At 47.9% G+C, this 24,721-nt stretch overlaps 1 protein-coding gene across 2 annotated transcripts in view; it reads right to left on the bottom strand.

Moving 5' to 3' along the window:
- The window catches only part of Mbtps1 (membrane bound transcription factor peptidase, site 1), a 53,738-nt gene that overhangs the window by 23,140 nt on the left and 5,877 nt on the right, over window positions 1-24,721 (bottom strand). For both annotated transcript variants that reach the window (XM_021169611.3, XM_021169613.3), the window contains exons 2-11: window positions 18,743-19,228; window positions 17,507-17,764; window positions 12,380-12,583; window positions 11,715-11,825; window positions 11,243-11,352; window positions 8,695-8,811; window positions 8,004-8,071; window positions 5,124-5,226; window positions 3,172-3,323; window positions 901-1,062 (exon numbers count right to left, since the gene is read on the bottom strand). In XM_021169611.3, coding sequence (XP_021025270.1) covers window positions 901-1,062; window positions 3,172-3,323; window positions 5,124-5,226; window positions 8,004-8,071; window positions 8,695-8,811; window positions 11,243-11,352; window positions 11,715-11,825; window positions 12,380-12,583; window positions 17,507-17,764; window positions 18,743-18,905 — 1,448 coding nt within the window. In that variant the 5' untranslated portion in view covers window positions 18,906-19,228. The remainder of the gene's footprint in view (window positions 1-900; window positions 1,063-3,171; window positions 3,324-5,123; window positions 5,227-8,003; window positions 8,072-8,694; window positions 8,812-11,242; window positions 11,353-11,714; window positions 11,826-12,379; window positions 12,584-17,506; window positions 17,765-18,742; window positions 19,229-24,721) is intronic.

Below are 24,721 nucleotides of genomic sequence, written 5' to 3'. Positions count from 1 at the left end.
CGTCAAATGAAGCACACATAACACAAGCAGCCTATTGAGCCTGGACCAGAAGGGCCTGCGTGGGAGCACGGGTAACCTAACTGCAGCTTGCCCTGGTGCCATCAACATGCCAACATCAGGGAAGGCTGAGAGGAAAACTTCTGGGTTCTCAATACTATGTGTGAAACTTGGATGTAAATCTAAAGTCATCTTAAAACAGAAGGTAAAAACCGGCCTCAGACCAACCACGAGAAAATGGCAGATAAACCTCCATGAAGACAACTGTCTCTTTACTCCAAGTATCGAAGCATAAATAACAAAACAGGCAAACTGTCAGGGGCAGTGACCAGAGACCAGGGGTAAGAAATCACAACATAGGGTCTGGAGCCCCACCAGGTAAAAGACACCAGGGGATTGCATACGGTCTGAGTGGCCACAGAGGCCCTATCTACAAAGCCAGTGTTACACGTGACTTCCAATGCTCTCAGGTCAGCTAAGCTGTTGCCCTCCCTCCCTGGGGAAGCCGAGCAAACTGTATATGACAACTCTATCTTTGCAAACTTTCTGCAAACTTAAGATTGTTTCAAAAGTGTTAAAGAAATGCAAACCCTTCTTTTTTTTTGGTTTTTTGAGACAGGGTTTCTCTGTGTAGCCCTGGCTGTCCTGGAACTCACTTTGAAGACCAGGCTGGCCTCGAACTCAGAAATCCACCTGCCTCTGCCTCCCGAGTGCTGGGATTAAAGGTATGCGCCACCACGCCCGGCTGCAGAGGCCAAGGTTCTGCAGGCAGCACTTGGAGAAGCAGCCTACAACCCCACCACTGAGCCCGAGTGTAGGGCCAGGAGCCCTGCCGTCTAGCTACTGCTATGTGCAGAGGAGGCCAGAAGGAAAGGCCTGCTGAGCATGCCAGCACATACCCACCTCGCCTGCGGTTTGTAGCTGCTGAGGATCTGATAAGCTCGCAGCAGATCCAACTTGCCATGGCCTTGCTCGAACATGTTGACCCCAGGAAGTCTCCGGGCTGACGCTATCAAAGCTTGCTTCACACTGGCAGGATTCACCAGCTCCCGCTTCTGTACTGTGCTGGGGGAGGAGAAGCAGTCATTGCTCACTGTTCTCAGGATGGGATGAAAACCAAGCAGCCTCCAACTGGCAAGAGGGTCAGTATGTGGCCTGCAGTCTGTGTTATAGCTAGCCAGACTTTCTGGTCCAGTGGAGCCGTGAGATGAGAACACTGAACTTAACAGGCCCTTGTGGCAGGCTTTACTGAGCACTCAGTAAAGCTTCATATAAGTTTGCTGGCAGTGACTTTGGAGGCTCATGCCTATTTATACAAAATTCATAAATAATACAGTTTCCTGATAATCTGAATAAATCAATCACACAGGCTACAAGAGGGAAAACCATCATAGAGGTTCAGGGTCCGCAGGGAGGGTCGCCTGCTGGCTGAGATGTAAAGGAAGATAGGTGGGTATTGGAGAGGAACCCTACGCAGGGTGTGCAGGAGGTACAGGGCGAGGGGAGACTACCGCCTCCAGGGCAAGCCCTTGTCTTTGGGTTGGGTTTGGAGGCCTGAGACCACTGAGCATGCTGCCAGCACACTGTAGCTCTGCACACTAACATGGAGCCTTGCTTGCCCAGCATGGATCACTCTAATTCTGAAATTTCACATTGACGTATCATAGACAAATAGGCTCTAATAACTAGATTGAGAGAGCAGTTGTCAGGCAAAACTGGAAAACTTACTTTTCTACGTAGCCCCAAAAATAGTAACTAATGATGGAGGGTAACCTGAGAGCCAAGGCAGGGCTGTTAACGGGTAAGCAGACGGTCAAAGGAGACCATGGGGCTGGGTCTTCCTCAGGAAGAATCAGAGTCCTATTGGAAGCTCTAGGTCAGTAGACGCCACTTCCTCACTGAGCACCTACCACACCAGGACAGCTCCTGTCACCACCACTTCTGACCTAGCACCCTGGCATGCGACATGAACAGAGGTACTCTGAAGGCTCCCTCAATGCTGAAAGCACTTGTGTTGAGAGCTGCTACCTAACAGCAAACACGGCTCCTCACCTTCCCACCCACTTGGCAAGAGACAGAGGACGGGCTCTGCAGAGAATTGGGAAGCCTGCCTTCCTGCTAACAGTTATGTGATGGGCAAAAACAGAGCAGGAGTTTCTCTTTCTAGACTCCACAGTGCTAGGACCTAGGGCCTGCGGGTTTCTTTACTCTGCACAGAGCACATACAAAAGTGTGACTCTGCCTTCCCTCCTTTACTGCTTCCCAGGGGAGAGCCAAGCAGTGCTCCTGCAAGGCACACACTTTCAAGAACCTGGCTCTAACCTATAAGGCAAAGTCAGGCAAGAGATGCACTGCTCCCGTCGATGTTACTAATAACATAATCTCTGCTGTTAGAAATTGAGCATACAATTAGCTGAATTATAAAATGAGCATAAAATGCGAACTTCAAATATGTAGAGATGTGTGTTTATGCGTGTTATTACAACATGGCATCTCAACAGAGGAGGAGAGAGCCTGGTGTCAGGGGAATGCAAGTGCTTCAAAGACTTAACTGAGAGAAAGGGAGCACAGCCTCTGACCACGCGCCAGGGCAGGCGCGCTTCAGTTCTGCTCTACCACAGCTCAGAAGCTGCTTCTAGTTTCATCACCTGCAGAAGGAAGGGCGGAGGACTAAGGTCCACTCCAACTACAGATGAGAGTCAACAGGACAGAATGCGTGACACAGAGACACCCGTCAGTCATCAAGGACACTGGCAGACTGGCTGTCTGTCAGGACCTAAGTGGCTTCACAGCTTAGCTAAGAGCATGGAAACAAAACAAGAGGTGATGGCTATGTAACTTGCTTCCTAGTAGAAACCAGTTATTCTCTGGGTCCCAGGACATAATGTTACAGATGTTAACTTTGCACAGAACTTTGCACAGGGTTCAGCAAGGAAATGTGCACGTTTTGTGCCCTCGCCTACCCGGTACATATGTTGTAAGAACAGCCCGGCCCAGCCTAACCCAGCCAAGCCAAGCAAAGCCGCATCTCAATTGTGGAGCCATGGAGAGCAATAGAAATGTGCCCTGCAGGGTTTCTGGTTTACTCCAGTTTCCAGCTAGCAGAGAGGGATCGTTGGCCTCCTGTGGGAGATGAGGGAGCAGAGACACCAACTATCAGTGTGCAATACTCACCTTACTAACAAGGTGACGGCCCCAGCAACCACTGGGGAAGCGACACTGGTCCCTGAGAGTGCACGGCAGCCCCCTTTCACACCGGAACCCCGCACTCCAGCACCATAGGTGACAATGTCAGGCTTCACACGACCATAGCCTCCTGGTAATTCCTATAAACAAGGGTAGCTTGGTTTCTCATCACATCTATAGCCCTTAGCCACAAGAGTCATGTGTGAATAAAATCAGACAGATTTAAACATTTATCTGACAAGATGCTGATTTGAGTCTGAAATACTCTGCAAACTGAAGACAAGCTTTAGTGGTAACAAAAACAAAACCAATTTAGTGTTTTATAATACTAAAATAGCAAAACAAGAAAAGATAGCTTTGCTAATATTTTAATAATTGCTCAGATCAGAAATAGCCACTGACATGTCACTGAGAACCAGCAGCCGCTCTATCTTCTGATAGTCAAGAAATATGTCAGAGAATTAAGAAACTAAAACCAAAAAATCCCATTTACAGGTGTCTTCTTCATAAGGAAAATAGCACATGGTTATGATTAGCTGTTTCAAAGAGCAAGGCACCACTGAGGACAGGCATACCTACACAGACATCACTCTATTCAGATCCCTAAAAAGTGGAGCCCGATGAGAAATATATACAAAGGGATTATAAACTCTCTTCCCCATACCCAGCCTTCTCTCTGAATCTCTAGACACAGCCTTGCTGGGCAGCAAAGACTAGACTTGAGCTTTCCTGAAATCTTTTGTTCTTGTCTTCTTAGTGCTGGGATTATAAGCATGTGCCGCCGTAGCGGCCCAAGAACTTAAATTATATTCTGCTGAGAAAAAAAAAAGTATACTTATTTGAAAAGCAAATCTTCTCCTGGCAATCAGTAACAAAAGGATGTGTAGACACATGGGCAAAGTGTGAAGACGCTGTTGGCCACAACTGCATAGACAACTCAGGACTATTTCTCCACAGCACTGAAAAACAAGCCCTTGAGGAAGGCCGAGGAGGCCACAGCATGCACAGTTGAAGGGAGCTGCAGACTCATGCTGGCAGATGCTCTGCTTGCTGCTACCTGACAGCACAAAGAACATGCTGCGGAACACACAGCACAGTGCAGGCCTGACTCAGAGGAGGGTCTATCAGACCAGACATCAAGGCACTGAATGGGTCAGTTCTAGAGAAGGCATCCTATATATGAGGACAGAGACTAATGGAGCCCACGATGTACAGCTGAGCTGGCATGGAAGACTATTCTAGAGTGCTACATGATGTAGGGTGGGGGTGGACAAGGCCTATGTGCTCCCACAAAGCTGTCAACCTTTCTGGGCTCTTCTTGATGTTTCCCAGAGCTTTGCACATATTCAAATTAGAGTAAACAGACATGTTCTAACCCCAAAGAACACTAGGGACAGGTGCTTCCCAGTCACCCCTTGAAGGATGAAGTGACACACTCTGACTCCATGCAGCTTAATCTCTAACACTCTGCAATGGCTGTGACAGACCTGACAGCAGCTATTCTTATTGGGCTTTCATTCTGACTTCAGTGCTAGGGATGGACTTGGGGTCTGGAACGTGCCAGCCAATGTTCTCCCATGGGGCTAAATCATCAACCTCGGAATTTACTTAAGGCCAAAGACAACCTGAGCTCGTACTGAGGAAAGCTGCTGTCTTCCTCCTCTCCTTCTCCTATACTTGTGCTTCAGAGGATGGTACAAAAAGACATGAACTGGGAAAGGACCCTCAGAATCCACCCAGATCTTCAAGACAGCTCAACTCACTGAACTAAAAGGTGGTTAACACCAAAGTTCCTGATCCCTTGTCCTCACAGGGGACGGGTGTGTGTGTACATACCCACAGCCCTGGCTACTTCTCTGCCTGTGCATTGACAAAACACACAGCAATGCTCTTAGACCGAGGGCTCTGTGAGTCACATTAGGCCATTACAGAAAGCATACCCAGGTAGTCATTCCCCTGGAAGAAAAGCGAGCGATGTTATCTTCAAAGTCAATGCCACCCACTCCAATCACATCCATCTGATCAGCAGGGTTATTCAGAGTGCTGGATTGAGACACACAAAAGAAAAAGAGAGAAAAAAAAGGAAGAAAAATAATTTAAAATGAATAATTCAAACCAGGTTAAGCACTCCCAGAGAAATCTTAGGCCATTTCTGTCTTCTGTCCGAGAGTGCGCAGCTTTGACAGGAGGCTGCTGCTCAGAGGTACCCGGTGAAATGCCATGCTCCTGCACCTTCACACAGCCTCGTATCCAGGCCACATGTTGCTTCTCCCTTCACCACCTTAGCACGCACGCATCTGGAGGATTTCTTTCCCCTGTATTTCAGGTTCCCTCAATCTCTCCTGGCCATGGGCTTCCCATGGCCTCCTTAGCCGTCTCTCACTCTTCTCCATGTTCTCACAGCAATCTGAGGCCGTCAGCGTGCCTCGTCTGTGTCTCCCACCAGAACAGACACCATCCAGGTATGATGCCACAGTTACATCTACTGTATGTGCCAATTCCTCAGGACAGTGTGAGGACGGCCACCTTCACCCTGCGATTTTAAGCCCTTAGATAACAGACACATGCCAGGACCTCACAGCACTAGAGCTGCACAAAAGGCTATAGTAAAATGAGTGACGAAAGGGTTAGTCATAGTCGGGCATGGTGCTGCACACCTTTAACTCCAGCACTCAGAGGCCTCTGGGAGTTCAAGGCCAGTATTGAAAACCTTCAGTGCTTCTCCCAGAGACACAGGAGGGACTAGACCCAAGGAGGATGTGCATGGGTCAGTGGTAAACAAGGCAGGCCAAAAGCTCTGTCAAAGAGCTGGCAAAGTGCTGCAGTGTTGTCCTGCACAGCACAGAAAGAGACAGAAGGAAAGAAGCAGCAGCTGCAGTCAGGCAGATCTTCACGGTGCTCCATGGTGCTCCCCTGTGTGTGAGCATCACCTACCCTGCATCAGCATCTGAAGCGCAGCCATGAGCTCAGAAGGGAAGGTCTGCAGCCTGGACAGGCCCCATCATACCTGTCTGACCACACCAGGTTCCACTCCTGTTCATGCTAACACAGCTAAGAAAGCTGAAAGGCAGGATAAGGGTCCAGGAAACAGACAACCTGGGTGACTCTGAATTGAGTGGGGCTGTCAGAAATGGGAGATGCAGCATCAGGGGGAATATGTAAAAAAAAAGAACAAGAAAAGCTGACATCAAATGCCCCAAGATCTGATGCTTCCTATAGAAGAGACAATTAGGGAAGGTCACGTCACTTATATTTATGAATCACTGCACAAGAAACATGGACCCTCAAAAGGGATGCTTTGCCCACCAGCTGAACCACAGGCCTGTCACACAAACACCAAGTTCACATCGTTGGCCTTGCCCTATGCCCTGGACGCTCTGCACATATTCTGCTTGTCTTCCAGCCAGTCGGCTTCCCCTCAGCAGGACATCTCAGACAGATACAATGTGAGCAATGGATGAATGTGTACACACAGCCAGTCTCTCCCCTACTGCACATGGCATGTAGCACATACTCCCTGCATCTTCTCTTTTCCCTGAGATGACCTCACACTCTTGGTTCCAGGACAGAAATGGCCCTGTCCTGAGCACTCTGCTGCAGAAGCAAGCCTCGAGCTTGCTGCTTAGGAAAGCCACCTGCACAAGGGAAGCCAGGGAGCTGAGACCCTACATTTGTCTGTTGGCTGACTGTTAGGTTTTTAGAGTCCTAGCTGTGCTGTAGAGCAGGCTGGCTTGGAACTCATAGAGATCTGCCTGCCTGGGATTAAAGGTATGCATCACCATGCCCTGCAGGTGGTTTTTCAGTGGCAGGTGTTTCCGTGCCTCACACTGCTTGAACTCTAACAACTGGCATAGCACATACCTTAACTCTGTCTTCTGATGCTCTCCTGACTGACCCTGTCAGCCCCCAAAGCACAGTCTGTGTTCCTGTCAGGCTCCCAGCACATGAGTCTCGCAGTGTTTACATCTGCTCTTCTGGAACAGGCAGACACGCATCCATTTGCACTTGATTCTTCATCACTGTGTTGTACACAGTGAACCTCAAAAAATACTCACCCAGAACCCACTTTTTCTTACAAAGCTCACTCTCCTAATTACTGTCTTGCTTTCTTTGAAATAGGGTCTCATGGTCCTAGCTGAACTTGAACTCTGATCCTCCTGCCTCCAAATTCTCCCAGGTACTGAGATTACAGGTATCCGTCACCCCGCCCCACTCCCCATCTTTTGTGTATGTGTTGGGCATAAGTACATTTCAGTATGTCAGCATGGATGTGGATGCACACACACTCATAGGCGCGGTGGCTGTGGAGGTAAGAGGTCAATAGTCTTTTCTCTACCTTCTTTTCTGAGGCAGGGTTTCTCACTGAACCAACGCTCACCAACCAGTAAGCCCCAAGGGTCATCCTCTCTTCATTCCCTCCCTAGAGCTGGGGCTGTAAGTGCATTCACTCACGCCTTGCTCTTCTGTGGGTGTTGGAGAATCCAAACTCACTTCCTCACACTGATACGGAGTGCACGCTACCAACGGAGCCACCTCCCTTGTGGAGGAGACGGGAAAACTAAAAAGGTCAGGCCTCTAAACCACAGCTAAGCTGTATTGTTTTTATAATTAACATAAAGAAAAGTGGTGGTCCACTTACAACTGTTACAGCAAGTGGTGAGGACTTGAGGGATCATTAGGTATTCCTTTTTAAAATTACAAACCTAGTATCAAGTTTAAGACAGATATAAACAAAGGCACAGAGAAACACAGACTGAAGACACAATTCAGTTATTCCAAGCAAATAAGACCCCTCACATTATCCTGCTGGGGTAACTTACCCATAGAGAGGTCCATCATTGCCAATAGCAGAAACCATGATTACATTGTTAGCTGTTAATTCCCACACCTACAAAATAACCAAGCATGTAGTTAGTGAGTACTAGTAGCAATACGACGCTGTCCCCAAACCATGGTCCTTCTGCAAGTATGCCCAAGAAAGGAGCCCCCTCCAAGGCAGTGCTAGGCCTAGAGGACAGGCACAGGTTTTGGAGGACAACTGCATGAACCTGGGCTGGACAGTGCACAGCACATTGGCCCAGTGGCTAGGTCAGGAAAACAGGTTTAAACAGAAAGGTATCAAGGTACCAGGGAGGCAGGAATGTTCCTTTAAAATACCTGTTCCCAGCTAGAGATGGCTCAGTGGTTAAGAGCACTGACTGCTCTTCAGGAGGTCCTAAGTTCAATTCCCAGCAATCACACAGTGGCTTACAACCATCTGTAATGGGATCCGATGCCCTCTAAAGATAGCTACAGTGTACTAATAGAAATAAAGTAAATCTTAAAAAACAAAAAAAAAACCCTGTTCCCACTGGGTTTGTGACATGCAAGTTTCTGAAATTCATGCCACTAACCCACTAACCGTCTGTCTCACAAAACTGTCATTACCTCTGTGGAAATGATGACTATTGAAGGTATAAAAGCACAGGAGCTGTCACCCAACATTCTGCCCTTCACAGTCACTTGACCAACCTTGTCCACAAACGGATGATCCATGAAGTCGGGCCCACCGATGCTAAGGTTGAGAACGTCGATCTTCTTTAGGATGGCATAGTTGAAGGCATCCAGAAACCAAGATGTGTAAGACACCTGGTTAAAGAGAAACGGTCCTCTGAGGGCCTCTGCGAGCGTGCAGAGCTGTGACAGCTCTGCTTTCTAAGGACAAGCACACTCTTCAAAGCATGGGCATAAGTTCCAAGCAAAGCACGCCTGAGAATGCAAACAGTACACCACAAACTAAGTCCTTGAACCTGCACCAAGAAGTGGACTGTGCTGGACACTGTCTCTCCCCTCCAGGGGCGACAGGCGGCCACCTACCTTACATAGGCCTTTGAGGATTAGCCCAGGCCTCTAAGTGCCCTCATAAAAGGACCCATTCTAAGACACCACTGAGACATTGATCATTTCTACAGTTTACAGTATCTGTCTAACATCCTTCATTTCTAAAAAGAACAAACAGGAGCAAGCACAGTCACTTCACAGATCTAACACCAGTGTTCAGCTCCCTCTACTTCTCTTATGCTATGTAAATTAAACTGCTTTTTGGAATACTTCTGTTGTTTTTGTTTGTTCATTTTCTTAAAATACAAGCTAAGGCAGGCATGGTGGCTGAGAATTGTAACCCCAGCATTTAAGAGGCTGCAGCAGGGTCAGCCTGGGCTACATAATGAGTTCCAGACCAGTCGGGCTACAGAGTAAGAGCCTGTCTCAAAAGCTAAAGCAAAGACCAACAACAAAACCACGAAGTCATGTTCACAGTGAGCAGAATAGTACAGTAAGGAAGTAACTTGAAAGGCCCTTTGGAGTTAAACTGCATGCTGACATGTAAAGAAACCCTAGAGACAACATAAGCTGCTAAGGACACTCCCCACACAGAGAGGTGGGAGTGAGCCGAAAGCTGCTGCCTATTGATGTGTTGGAACTCCAAAGTCCAATTTACAAATAGGGGCTCGAGTGCGTTGTTGTGACCACTAGGGTCAATTCAACTGGGAGCTGGGTCTCTGGTTATGCTCAGGGGCAGTTATCTTCACTAGACTACTTCACAAAGGAGACTCCTTTCAACTGTGTGTAGGGCCACAGGCAGGGCTTATGACAGTATTTTATTACAGCAACAGGAAAAAAAAATTAAGTGGGTCAAGAGCTTGCTACACAAATATGAATTTGATGCACACACTAGTAGGATCTAGGTGTAGTGGTGCATGCTTGAAATCTCAGAACTGGGGGAACAGATCTCTGGAGCTTTTTTTTGCCAGCCAAACTAGCCTAATAGGCAAGCTCTAGGTCCCAGTTGTTTGATCATGGGCCTACATGTTTGGATCCCACAGCCTGAACCAGGCCAGGGCCCCTGCAGCTCTCCCTGGAACAGAGTTGAGCAACCCACACAGTGACTTGACAGCTCTCAATTCATGGTACCAAGCTCTTTGCCTTGTATGCTACACTGAACTAAATCACATGTGAAAAATACTGCCAGCATGACAATTTCTCTGTTCTTAGGATGTGCTTATTAGGGAAGTGGTCAGAAAGCTGCTCTCTAAAGAGGCTCCTTTGGCTTACCCCCATCCCAGCAGTGAGCCCCTCTCTTTCCTTATTTCTTTAGTCTCATTCTTAATGAGGCTGCTCTCCAGGATCTAAAGGGAAGCCTCTTTCCTTCTAAGGTCACATAATGCTTAGATCTCCACTTACCATACTGTCTCTGTCTAATGTTCTTTCTCCTAATGAATAGCAGCTTATGAAGGGACTGTGTGGCAGCCCCTTTCTAGACCAACTGCTGCTGCTCTTCTCTTTATCTAGTAACAACGAGAGCGCCTGTCTCAAGTAACACGGTGAAGTCAGGCATGGTGGTGCCTGCCTTTAATCCCAGCACTCAGGAGGCTGAGACAGAAGGATCTCTATGAGTTCATGATTTTGAGGCTAGCCTGGTCTGCATAATAAGCTCCAGGTCAGTCAAAGAAAGACAGTGAGACCCTGTCTCAAAAACAAACAAGGTGAACAGTATTGTTTAGGCTATCATATGGCCTCTATACACAAACACACATAACTGACTACTCTGAATTAAACACTCTTTCTCTCCCTCCCTCAGCAACCTTTTCCTTTTCTGTTTCTAGATGAAATGAAGGAACAAAGCTGTAAACCTTAGCTGCTGGGATACAAAGGTCAATCAGTACCACAGTGTTTATTCTCCAGCCGTGCGTGGGAATGAACTGGGAAGCAAACATGCCATGCACACTCCAAAACTACATCCTGGAAATCCTAGACAATGGGCTAGAGGCTCAGGCAGGCCTGATGTGAAGGATAAAGACATCAAGGAACCACAGTAGCCTTGGGAAAGTCTTCGGGACTGGGGAAGGCTGATGAGCAGAGAGTTCGGGGAGGGACAGGCAGAAGGCAGGACAGTGAGGCACACGTTACAATAACGAAGGCTGTCACCGCAGCATGTCGTCTGCAGTGGCTGTGCAATGGTGTTTTACTGCAAACCTCACCTCTGACAGCTCATGCATCTCAAGGCCCTTCAAACACATACCTGATTGTTGGTAAAGACCCTGAAGATGTGCAGCTCTGCATCTGGAGCAAATCCTTGGCACTCCCTCATGCTGGCAATCACACCTGCAACGAATGTGCCATGGCCTAGCCCTGAAGCCACACACACACAAAAAAAGTCCCATGAAGACAGCTGAGGACAAACAACGAGGTACAGCACTCAAAACCAATGACCACACACGCCTGATCTTAGAAAGACCTCAGCAGCTTCTGCTCTAGTCCTCCCCCACCCCCGCCCCCATACTCCCAACACCACTGCTCCTGCCTCTTTTGTGGTTAGCTCCACAGGTAACCCTTCTCAGCAGGTACCATCTTCTCTCTCAGCCTCTACTTCCCCACATCATCTGCGACATCTGTGAGCGTCTGAGGACCTGGGCTTATCTGTGCAATCAGAGGCTAACTCACAAGCACTGACCTCCAGACCAAGAGCCTTGTCCTATCTGACTGGGACCTACCATCATCCAGGGTCCGCTCATTGGTCCAGTTGGTTCTCTCCTTCACATTCTTGAAATGCGGATGCTTCTCACTGAGCCCAGTATCAAAAACAGCAACTCTGACATTAGCACCTTATCCCAAAAAGAGAAGACAACAATCACATTGGGAGAAATTATCTTTCTTGATTTCTATTCATAAAGCTCCATTCCTTTGAGGGAGCCACAGCAAAGTTCAAAGTTCAAACCCCACATCCTGCATTCCATTCCCAAGTCCCAGATCGTAGGCGAGATGCCTACCAGTCATCCTCTGACCTTAGCATATACATTCACTCATATTTTCTCTCATTCTCTCTCCTTCTCTCTTCCCCTCGTATTCATACACACACTCATGTTCACATGCATACATGTACTCAAGTATACACACATACACAGGTGCAATCCTATACATACACGTGCACACACACATTCTGTACACACACAATTTTTTACAAGTAAATAAAAGTCACAGAAACAGATGCTGGGCTTAAGAGGTAAATGTAGGGACAGTTAACTGTACCCAGTTCCACACATGATAGGAAGGACAGATGTATATGGTGACAGACCTGTGGCAGGGCAACCTAGCAGAAGGCCTCCCTGAATGCTGCCCCTGTCCCTGGTCTACAAAGTTCCTTGTCTGTAGCACACACCTGTGTATCCCATCTGCCACAGCACATCTGCCTGCAGTGTCTGGGCAACCTGGCGAGGAATGGCTCTCAGCAATCGCCGACTTGAATGTCTTCCTGTTGCATGCCAGAATCCAGAGCCCAGGGAGAGACTGGCTCTTTTCAGGGGGCGTGATGACTGCCATTTCTGGCTCCACCGGGTTTCATTACAGGGCACGATGGGGTTGGCTAGAATCAAGACAGAGCATGATGATCAGAAACCAAGAGAAGTACACACACCATGCTCAGAGTCAAGGTCACCTTGAAGTTGTGTTTCAGGACGCTGCTCTAGGCAATCACTACTATGGGCAGACTTAGTTGCCATCTTATTCCCAAATGATTTTTAAGACTTCTATAACCAAGGGTACATAGAGAAAGACAGCAATTCCTATAGAAGCCGTTTTGGGGTAACACACATCTGCAGCCCCAGCACTAACCACACTGGAGCAGAATTACAAGTGTTTACAGCCTAGGCTGTACTGCAAAACCTTGTCTCAAATAAACCTTCTGTGACACCAAAACACTAACGGTAAAAATCACTCTCCCCAGTGGCCCGCCTCGAGGACAGAAAAAAAGGAAATGGCCCAAGAGCTGGCCGCCGCCATCTAAGCAGCTTTTACGTTGCTGTACTCTGGACAGGAGAAAGCCGTCTTCTCCTACCGAACAGCTCAGGACAGACAGGCTGCAGCAAGGACTTTAAACTAAGAACTGCCCCCAAACTCAGTCATTTCCGTACTTTCCAATTTCCCCTTGCAAACCTAGAAGATCCAGGAGGGCAGGAGGAGGGTCTGCGGTGATAGAATACTCTACCTAGCTTGTGTATTACTGCTGAGATCTGTCAAACTCAACACTCAAATGATGAATTTTAATACCTGTACTGGCTGGTTTTGTGTCAACTTGACACAGCTGGAGTTACCACAGAGAAAGGAGCTTCAGTTGAGGAAATGTCTCCATGAGCTCCAACTGTAAGGCATTTCCTCAATTAGTGATCAAGGGGGAAAGGCCCCTTGTGGGAGGGATCATCTCTGGGCTGGTAGTCTTGAGTTCTATAAGAGAGCAGGCTGAGCAAGCCAGGAGAGGCAAGCCAGTAAAGAACATCCCTCCATGGCCTCTGCATCAGCTCCTGCTCCCTGACCTGTTTGAGTTCCAGTCCTGACTTCCTTTGGTGATGAACAGCAACATGGAAGTGTAAGCCGAATAAACCCTTTCCTCCCCAACTTGCATCTTGGTCATGATGTTTGTGCAGGAATAGAAACCCTGACTAAGACAAATGGGTACCAGCATAGTGGGGTATTCCTGTGACAACCTGACCATGTTTTGGGGAGGATTGTGGAAGGACTTTGGAACTTTGGGCTTGAAGATCCACTCGTTGTTAAGAGCTCTGTCAGATGTTGTGTAGGAGCTTGGAAGATAATGTTGAGAACAGTGCAGAAGATGGAGGCCTGGCTTGTGAAATTTCAGAGGGAAAATTAAAGACTCTTTTCAGGGCCATTGCTGTTTTGATTGTGAAGATTCTGTAGTTCTGGTTAGCTGGGGCTGAAGAATCAGCTGTGATTAACAAGATACCAGAACTACTAAAGCAAAAACTTTGCATTACTGGGACTATTGATGCTGGTTAGCTGGAGCTAAGAAATTAGCGGTGATTAAGAAGAGACCAGCATCATTGAGGTGACATCTTCTGGGAAGTGTTTTCTGAAAGCACAACGAGGCTGTGTTCCAAAGATAGCCAAGGTTGTACTCCTGCTGCAGCAGGACTTGGTAATGTGTAAGGGTCACCCAGGTGGTACTGGTTTTGAAGGCATGAGGGGGTCACGCAGAGCAGCTGAGGCTCGGCACTGTGAGAGGCCATGGAAGGCCATTGGTGAAGGTTCAGCCTCAGTTGCAATTGACTGCCCAGGACTGGAGGGGTCATGCAGTGTTTTGGAGATGCCAGTACCATGAGATGACCACCAAGAGCAGCAGCAGCAGTGGAGTACAGGCATCTGGAGCCTAGAGGACGACGTGTGTGCTACAAAGGGCCTGACTGGAGAAGTGACCCAAGCCCTTGGAGGAGCCCAGAAGATCGTGAGTTGGATCCCAGACATTGGATGGTTGGAGATTGATTTTTGCTTTTGATTGTGACTGTGCCCTGATATTTTCCCTCTTGAAGGAAGAAACTAGTTTAGTGGAGCCCACAGTTAAACTTTTAATTGTAAAAAGACTTTGGATTTTAAAAGATTTATATTTTAAAGAGACTGAAATTTTAAGAATATGTAAAGACTGTGGGACGTTTAAAGTTATTTAGACCTTGGGGATGAATAAGAATGTAAGGGTTGAGGCTTACTAGTGATGTGTTTGTGTGTCAAGTTGACAAGGGGTCAATTGTACTGGTTAATTTTGTGTCAACTTGACACAGCTGGCGTTATCACAGAGAAAGGAGCTTCAGTTGAGGAAATGTCTCCATGAGCTCCAACTGTAAGGCATTTTCTCAATTAGTGATCAAGGGGGAAAGGCCCCTTGTGGGAGGGATCATCTCTGGGCTGGTAGTCTTGAGTTCTATAAGAGAGCAGGCTGAGCAAGCCAGGAGAGGCAAGCCAGTAAAGAACATCCCTCCATGGCCTCTGCATCAGCTCCTGCTCCCTGACCTGTTTGAGTTCCAGTCCTGACTTCCTTTGGTGATGAACAGCAGTATGGAAGTGTAAGCTGAATAAACCCTTTCCTCCCCAACTTGCTTCTTGGTCATGATGTTTGTGCAGGAATAGAAACCCTGACTAAGACAATACCTGAAAACAAACTCCTTAATTTATTTTTTAAAGGGTGCTTGAGTGGTGGTGCACACCTTTAATCTCAGCACTCAGGAGGCAGAGGCGGGCAGATCTCTGAGCTCAAGGCCTGTTTGGTCTACAGAGTGAGTTCTAGGACAGCCAGAGCTACACAGAGACACCCTGTCTTGAAAAAACAAAATAAATAAATAAGATGAAATAAAAGTAAGATATTACTAGGAGTTTTCATTTTACCATCCAAGGTCTATATTATAATGAAAAGCAAATCCTATTTTTCAAGCCCTAATGTCACTTATTAGTGGGAAGCACATGCGACTGCTGTGTATCGGCTCTCTCCTCACACGGCCCCCAGGGGCTGAACTCAGACTGCCAACTTACATGGCACGCACCTTTCCCCACTGGGCCACCTTGCTAGGCCGCAAACCAGTTTTAAGAACAAGCCTGCACTCTACTACTCCAACAGTACTGCTTCTACAGCAAGTGACTCTCAGGCTCAAGGCTGAAAGAAGGGGTCCTAGAAAAGAGACTGTCAATCCCATGATGCAACTGTCTGACAGTCCAACTCAAATCTATCCACACCGAGTTTCCCTGGGGTGACTCTAGTCTTGACGTCATCAGAAGGGACAATTCCAGAATACCAAGTAACAATATTTCAATGATGGGAGTGGTCTGCTCTACTTGACGTACAACAGAATACAGCACTCAAAGAAAAGCAAAACAGAGAGAGGCAAACTGTGTCATATGACCATTGAAAAAACTGGGGAACGTCAGCTTGGACAGAAGAAACAGGTAAAAAGAACAGCAAGACATTTGCAGAGAACAAAGAGATGATGTCTTGGTTAGGGTTACTCTGACTGTGATGAACACCATGGGCAAAGCAGCTTGGGGAAGGAAGGGTTTGTTTCAGCCCACACTCCCAGGGAACAATCTCATCGCTAAGGAAAAGCAGGGCAGGAACTCAAATAAGGCAGAAACCTGGAGGCAGGAGCTGATGCAGAGGTCATGAGAGGGTGCTGCTAAGCCTCTAAGTCTGCTGCACTGCACAGATCAGCTTTTCTAAAGACAACACGGCCTCAGAGGCTCTGGGCTAGCATGTGATGGGCAGAACAGGGAGAAGACAATGTTTCTATCCCACCCAATAAAAGAAACCACAGGACTGGGGATGTATCTCAGTTGGTGGTATGCCTGCCTCGCACTCTACGGCTCCAAGTTTGGTTGCAAGCACCACCTTAAACTGGGTGTGATGGTGAGGGCTGATGGTGAGGGCCTAAAGTCTCCTTACTTGAAAGGGAGAAGCAAAGGATCAGAAGTTCAAAGTCATCCTGGACTGCATAACAAGCTCCAAGCCTAGGGTACAGTCTACCTAAACAAAACAAAACAACCACAAAAAGAAAGAAGGAAGGAAAAAGAAACAAAGCAAACTGCTACAGCTAGCCTTACGCTAACCTGGTTTGATAAATAGCAAAAAAAAAAACAGTTCCCTTGGCGGCATTAGGCCCTCTATACTACAGAAAACACTGCATTAAGTTTGTAGTTTGTTACTTAAGGATGGATTCTACCTTCAAAGGCCCAACTGGAGGCAACACTAGGCCCCAAAAAAGTGTGAGCCAGACTCTGTCTCACACCCCCAGGCCTGCCGATGATGCCCACAGATTACAAAGGTAGACCATAAAGCCCACCTCTGCTCATGGTCAGGGAGCTCAGAGAGAAACAAAGCACAGGCCAGGAGAAATTGCAAGAGAGCTGTAAAAATGAAAGCCTACACTCTGCAGAGGAACCTCAAAGGCAAGGCCTACAGAGGGTGGGGGTGGGGGTGGGGGGTGGCAGGCCTCTGTAACCCTGGCACGTGTAAAGCTGAGGTCAGACACTATCTCAGCGGCAGCCCAGCCTGTAGAGCAGGACTTGGTCCTTTCTCTTCTCAGCCTTTCCAGACTACCCAGGAAGGTCTAGGAAACTCAAAGTTGGGAGAGTCCCAAGTGGACACAGGCAGAAACCAGCTCCCACAGACATAAAGGTCACCACCATGCTACAGACCTTTATAGAGTTCCTCCCAAGACAGCATGAAGCTGCTTTTCTCAAAACTGCTGTCCACCAGGCATGGCAGTGCATGCCTGCAATCACAACACTTGGGAGGTAGAGGAAGGAGCACATTGGAGGCCAGGAGTTCAGAGTGAATCTGAAGGCCAAGCTAGAGCAAAGCCTGTCTCAGAAAACAAAACAAACACAGAAACTGCCTGTCAAGACAACATTCTCCACTAGAGAGCTGTGAAAAAGGCCTCAGGTGTTCCCAAGTCCCTCTTGGTGTCTCTGTAGTGAAAGGCAAACAGTGGCTTGTGCTGGCCGTACTCACATTCAGCAAACTTGAGGGAACGAAAGACTTTCCGCTGGGGTGTCACCCGCTTGATGTTGGGGTGATCTTCAAGTGTGAGCAGCCCCGCCTTCTGCTTCTCTTTTATCTGAATCACCTCAAAATCACTAGGGTAGTCACTGGATGGGTTGTTCCGAGGTATTATTCTCCAGTTTTCCACTTCACTGCTTTTCAGAGCACTTGAAATGAATGAGTTTCTAGCTTTGGCTGTGAAGTATCCGTTGAAAGCCACAATATATTCTGAAATCAATGCCCACAGTAAGAGTCAGTACTTACATACATAGCAGAGCACGCCTACTCTGAACCTGCGCTGGGCAAAGAACAACGCACCCCAGAGCTCACGGCCAGGTAAGAGCAAGAAGGGAGAGGAGGATGAACGACCACAGGTGGCAACATGCAGAGCTCTGGGTAAAGCTGACTCACTCGAATCTCAAACCACACAAAATACGCACTTCAAAGGCAGGCCTGTGCTTTTGTTGTTGCTTTTTGTTTGTGTGTTTTTGAGTAAGTGCAGGTCTGAGGAGGTGGCTCAGTAATTAAGATCATGGGCTACTTTTGCAGAGAATCTGATTTCAGTTTCCAGCACCCATGTCACCAATAACTCTATAATCAAAACATGTTAGGAAACATAAACTGGGGGGGTTGGAGAGATGGCGCAGGGGTTAAGAGTGCTTGCTGCTCGGGAGAAGACCCACAGAGCAGCTTAGCACCACCTACTCTCTAGTTCCACAGGATTCAAACCCTCTCTGCAAGTGCCAAGCACTCATGTGGGTCACACGAGTGGCAAAACATGCAAGACATTTGTAAACTGAAAGAATAAATAAAGTAAAATAAGATAAACCCTCTACATTTACTAAAACTCCTAAAACTCGACTGCAGTAAAGAAATGACGTTTCCCAATAGGGAAAGGAATTCAGAGAACTAAGGCTGTTTGTTCTACAGAAGGTGAAGACAAAGCTCCGGGTCAGGTCACAGACTTCCTGCTTTGTCCTTCTGCCTGAGGCGTGACCTCCAAAGTGTCAGCTGAGCGTCTGAATCCGCCCCCTCCCAGCTACAGTGCTGCTGGCAGTTCTAGTCCAGGGCAAACACCTTCAGCAAAGGTTAGCGTCTACATGATGTGTACATTTGAAATGAACCACAGAGGTGAACGGAAGCCAGTATTTATATTAGTTTGAAAACAGTGAGATGGGAGGCCCAACACTGAAGAAAAGTCCTTACCGTACTCCACCACAGTTGAAGAGAATTCCACCTTCAAAGTCAGGTGGGAGCAGCTGGGGCACGGGACCTTTTCCAAAGCTCTCTTCCCCAGCCTGTCGCCCAGGTGCCGTTTCCCACAGAGCAAAACCACCAGCAGAAGAAGCCAGATGCTGACGAGCTTCATGGTCCTCAGTGAATATGGTCAGAAAATTGCATAAATTCAAATCGCACGAGGCTCTTCCTTGATCAGAAGTGGATTTCTGTTTTGGCTAAAAGCTGCAGCCTTATTGATCAGCCATCCTACAGACTTGTCCAACATAAAGAAAACCTCAGTCCCATGGTCACCCACGGTTTGGCCCAAAGAGAGGCTTTCATTTCTTTCTCCGCTTCTTCTCCATCTTGGACAGGGGCTTCTCTCATTGGGGTCGAGTCCACTGAGTCCTAAACTCCATTTGCACCACAGACCCAAATCTAGCAGGATGCCCAATCCACAGCTCTGTAGCCGACCTGAAACAAAAACAGCACACAGGGCCATCAGTAGCATCCTGACCCAGGCAGCTATGACAGTTCCAGCTGCATTTAAATGGAAGGATCAGACACTGCAGTGCAGACAGACAACTCTGCACATTTCCTTACTCCTCACTGCTCTCAGAGAAACATCCCCACAGCTGTAAGGAGGGAAGGTTCTGTAAGAGACACTACTTTCTGCCAATTTTATAAAAACAGTACAGGTATTCTCTGCAGCCATTACATGGATTTTACCTGAAACATCAAATTTAAACTGTTTAATCTGTTATAAAATCAGATTAGCTCTTTACTGAAAGTGGAACAGAGGTCAGTTTGTGAGGCAAGCTATACCTACAGAAAGTGTTATTTGAGTGTAAGATTTCTCTCTCTCTCAAAGTAACTAAAGTAGAAGAGGAACGGCTGCTCTACACAACAGTGGCAGTGGGGGCCGAAGTGCCACAGGGTGACCAGCTCACCCTCATACCTGTGGGGAACAACCCAGCTGGTGGGCGCAGGTGGACACAGAACAAGTGAGGCCCATGTACTGTTTAAAAAAAAAAAAAAATCAAAGAATGAGCCACCAACAACCAAGATGAGTCACTTCAACTCAATTCTTCTGACAGAAACTGGTACTTAAGAGTAACAACGAGGTTTTGGTTTCGGCAGCTGCCCATATGGACTTCCAAACCAGGAAAGGGCTGAAACAGTACAGAGCGAGTAAAGGACCTAAGGCTGCCTGAACTTTCCTGCGGTGCCATCCTCGTCTGTAAAACACAGCAGTTATGAACCACACCAGAGCCTGGGGCGGCTAGCATGCACTCACAGGAGAAACAACTATGTCTGTGTCAACAGAAAGACGGTGAGAATGTCAACCGCAAGAACAAAAGAGTAAATCAAATATCCAAGACTTCAGAAAGCCCAGAGGTCAGCTGACACTATGTACACAGTCTGCAGAGGCCAGAGGCCCTATCACGGAAAGCAGCCCTAAAGATCACGGGTCAAAGAATATACAGCCAGTCACTGAAGTAACGTAAAAGTCCTAATGCTGGAGTAAGCCTGCACTTTACAGAAGGGGCTGGAGAGGGTTCTCAGTGGTTAAAGCACTGGCTGCTCTTCCAGAGGATCGGGTTCCATTCCCAACACCCACATGGCATTCACAAGCACGTCATTCCATTTCTATGGCCCTCCTTCTTCTGGCCTCCCTAAGCACTGCACATACATAGGCAAAGCACCTATACACATAAAATTGCCTTAAGAGAGAGACTCTTTGACCTAGTGGAGATATATATAATGAGAATGTTAGTGAGAGCATCTTGATAGGCCTGCCTGCACTGAGTCACTTTAGCACTGTCCTGGATAACGCTTCCACAGGTAGACAGTCAGTTTCTATAGGATGTAATCTGTGCAGAAGAGATTGTTGATGTTTACAAACTAGGCAGGGGCCAAATTCTAAAACAAAGAAGTGGAAAGGAATGAAATGAACTTTTTAAAAAGAAAACACTCAGCTGGGCTTTGCGGCACATGCACAATGCCAGCAGCACCTGGGGGGCAGAGGCAGAAGACCTCTGAATCTGAAGCTAGAGTCATCTACAGAGCAAGTTCTACACAGCTATGATTACTACACAGAGAACCCCATTGGTAACCCACTCTTCTCCAGTTGGTTCTGGGAAATAGGACACAAAAAACCAACACCACCGGTCATAATGCCTTCACCATTTTATTGAGTGCTTACCGAGTGAGATGAGACACCGCCAGGTGCTGTAGAGGGTGTGTGTGCACGTGGGGGAAGCGGAAGGATCAGGGACACAGTGTTCTTATGTGTGAAGAAGCAAAGGAGACCAACCACAAACCAACTACCAGGCCAAATTTGGGGAGGAAAAAGGTGTTAGAGCAGAGGCCACCTAAGCTGAGTTAAAGTCCCTTCAGGGGTGACAAGTTTAGTTGCACAGAAGGCACAATGGAGGGAGACATGGTGCATCTGGGGATGAGGAGAACACAGACTATACATAAGGACCAACAGGGCATCCTGTGTGAGGAGGACGGGGGAAGATGGCATGGAGGAGGGAGTTCTAGCAGGTACCATGTTGGAGCAGGTCATTCTAGAATGCAGACATCAGCAGCCAAGGGAAATGACCATAAAGAGCCAGAGACCAAGGTTGCTGAGCAACTGCTCAGAGCTCTGCACTGTACATCTGGAGGGCAGGGTCCTAGACAAACCATGGCAGAAACCTCTGCCCTTGCACAGCTTATCTTCCAGTGTGGGGAGGCACAGAAGAAACCAGTAAGTAAATGCCACTTAGCTGATGGCTCGTGCTGTGCTTGGGAACAGAGGAAGGACGGGAGCAGGACGGCTGAGAGGGCTGCCTCGTCAGGCAAGGTGCCACTGTGGCCGTGGAGAAAGGACTTTTAAGTGGAAACCTAAAGGAAGTAGTTTGGAGTGAGAAGAAAAGCAAAGCGGCTGGGTGGCTGAGCTGGACGCAGAAAGGGAAGGGAGAGTTGATTTGGGGACAACCCCGGGACAGCCCTGTACATCAGAGAGGAACTCACTTCTTACTCTGAAAGGGAGGGGAAGGCACAGCTGGCCGCCCAGCCTTCTAGGAGCAATGAATACAGGGAACTGGGGACAGGGAACAGGGCTATGAAAGACCCCGGGTTAAACAACCCAGGGAGAGCAGATGCTCACTTAGACCTTATGGAGAAGTAGGTGGCGTCTGCAAACTTGTGGTGACAGATGTGGGAGAATGCAGGTGAGGAGTAAAACCCTGGGTAACTCTGCCTCTAATGGAGATGGAGGAGAGACTATGGAAGCTGGCTCAGGGGAGGGACAGCCACACTCATACCAACATGCTGTGAACTAAGTAGTGAACGTCTATGGTAAGGATGTTCCCCAATACTGGGAAGCAGCCAGGGCCTGTCAGAATCTTGGGCTGTCCAGTATCTCTTCTTTGGGGAAGATGACAAGGAATAAGAGAGGCCAAAAGAAAAGGAAAAGCCAACTTCCACAAGGAGCCTGGCCACTGGATGAGTCTAACAGCTTAGTTTCTAGCGGGAGAGGGAGATGGCTCAGCAGAGAAAGGCACTCGCTGCCAAGCCTGACCACCTGAGTTCCATCCCTGGGACCTACATGGTAGAAGGCACAAACTGATTCCCCACGGATGACTGCTCTGATCTCCACTCAGTACTCACTCATATACACAAAGTAAATACATGTTTTTACATTTTTTTAAAATATCACTGATCCCTTCCAGAAAAAGGTTATCCTAAGGGATCAGGCGGCACTGGTCTGACTGCACTCTACCAAGCCCTGTCTTAACTCCAGGACCTGGCTCTCCACACCCACCAGTGCTAGAAGGAAGTAAGGAAAAAAGGAAGCCACTTCAGGTACAAAAGTCTCCTGGAATAAATGAACAAGCTGGAAATGATAGAAAACTCAAGGAGAGCCCGGGCGTGGTGGCGCACATCTTTAATCACAGCACTCAGGAGGCAGAGGCAGGCGGATTTCCGAATTTGAGGCCAGCCTGGTCTTTAAAGTGAGTTCCAGGATAGCCAGGGCTACACAGAGAAACACTGTCTCCAAAAAACCAAAAACCAAAAAAAAAAAACAAAAAAAACAAAAAAACAAACCACTTAAGAAAAAAAGAAAAGAAAACTCAAGCAACTCTGCTGTACAGAGCTAGGTAACCTGTTCACTGTCCTCAAGGGTGACTCTGCTGTACAGAGCTAGGTAACCTGTTCACTGTCCTCAAGGGTGACTCTGCTGTACAGAGCTAGGTAGCCTGTTCACTGTCCTCAAGGGTGACTCTGCTGTACAGAGCTAGGAAACCTGTTCACTGTCCTCAAGGGTGACTCTGCTGTACAGAGCTAGGTAGCCTGTTCACTGTCCTCAAGGGTGACTCTGCTGTACAGAGCTAGGTAGCCTGTTCACTGTCCTCAAGGGTGACTCTGCTGTACAGAGCTAGGTAGCCTGTTCACTGTCCTCAAGGGTGACTCTGCTGTACAGAGCTAGGAAACCTGTTCACTGTCCTCAAGGGTGACTCTGCTGTACAGAGCTAGGAAACCTGTTCACTGTCCTCAAGGGTGACTCTGCTGTACAGAGCTAGGTAGCCTGTTCACTGTCCTCAAGAGTGACTCTGCTGTACAGAGCTAGGAAACCTGTTCACTGTCCTCAAGGGTGACTCTGCTGTACAGAGCTAGGAAGCCTGTTCACTGTCCTCAAGGGTGACTCTGCTGTACAGAGCTAGGTAGCCTGTTCACTGTCCTCAAGGGTGACTCTGCTGTACAGAGCTAGGTAGCCTGTTCACTGTCCTCAAGAGTGACTCTGCTGTACAGAGCTAGGTAGCCTGTTCACTGTCCTCAAGGGTGACTCTGCTGTACAGAGCTAGGTAGCCTGTTCACTGTCCTCAAGGGTGACTCTGCTGTACAGAGCTAGGTAGCCTGTTCACTGTCCTCAAGGGTGACTCTGCTGTACAGAGCTAGGTAGCCTGTTCATTGTCCTCAAGGGTGAAAGTTCAGGCTTTTAGGGACACTACAGTGGCAGGCCTGTGGTAGAAAATGACAGCCTGAGGTTTCTACAGGTTCCCAATCCTGAAGAAGGCTCAAATCCTTTTCCTTTCTGGCTTCTAATTCACCATTCAACTGTCAGAAGACAGTGCACAGGGTGGGGGTGCGGAAGTCAAGCACTTACCATTAACTCCTGTGCTCTTGGGCCTGTGTGTGGGTCTGTGGATCAGAGATCCTGATCCACAGACATGTCCGGTACAGCCTTTAAAGAACAGACTGCACTTTCAGGGCTGTAACACACATATCCACCTGTATCAACAACTCACGGTGCCCAAGACACGACTCCAAATCAGTCAACATGAGCTACAAAACATGCTCGCTAGCTAGCGGCAAGCAGGAGAGCCACAACACACATTACTTGTGCAGGCAGCATATGTACGCAGGCTCACGCAGAGAGAAAGAAAACGGCTGACTTGTCCCCCTCTTTCTGAGTTAGTATGCTGAGGACAAGGGGGCCACGGAAGACCCAGGGAGAAAGGAGTCTAGCATGTGAGGAAAGGAAGTGTGTGAGGTAAAGCCATCCATCAAAGAATAAAATGAGCATTTAGCAGTGAGCTGAAACGGAAATGCCAGTACAAACTCCAGGTTTTCAGATGTACACAGAGAGATGCAGAAATAAACAAGTGCACATCTGAATTCACACATCATCTACCATGAGGACACAGCAGCAGTGCCATGCACTGTACCCCTAGGAAGGAGCTCTACCATGTACCCAGATGGTAGTTTTCACTCTCTAGGGAAAGAGTTAGGCTCCTTCAAGATAAGCTCAGGGCAGGTTGGGCTAGAGGAGATGACTCTGGAACCCTCTAGCAGACAGTGAGGCAGTGCTCTCTCAGAGAATGGGGCTATGCTGCCAGAAGCGAGGGTGGAGGGACTCTCCCTTAGCCACAATATCTAATGAGTAACAGATCACAACTCTTTGAAAATTCAAAA

Source organism: Mus caroli, unplaced genomic scaffold, assembly GCF_978045245.1.
Source record: "Mus caroli unplaced genomic scaffold, Mus_caroli_1 scaffold_10, whole genome shotgun sequence".
NCBI classification, from domain to species: domain Eukaryota; kingdom Metazoa; phylum Chordata; class Mammalia; order Rodentia; family Muridae; genus Mus; species Mus caroli.
Note: the sequence above shows the minus strand (reverse complement) of the source record. Positions and strands in the feature narration are given on the sequence as shown.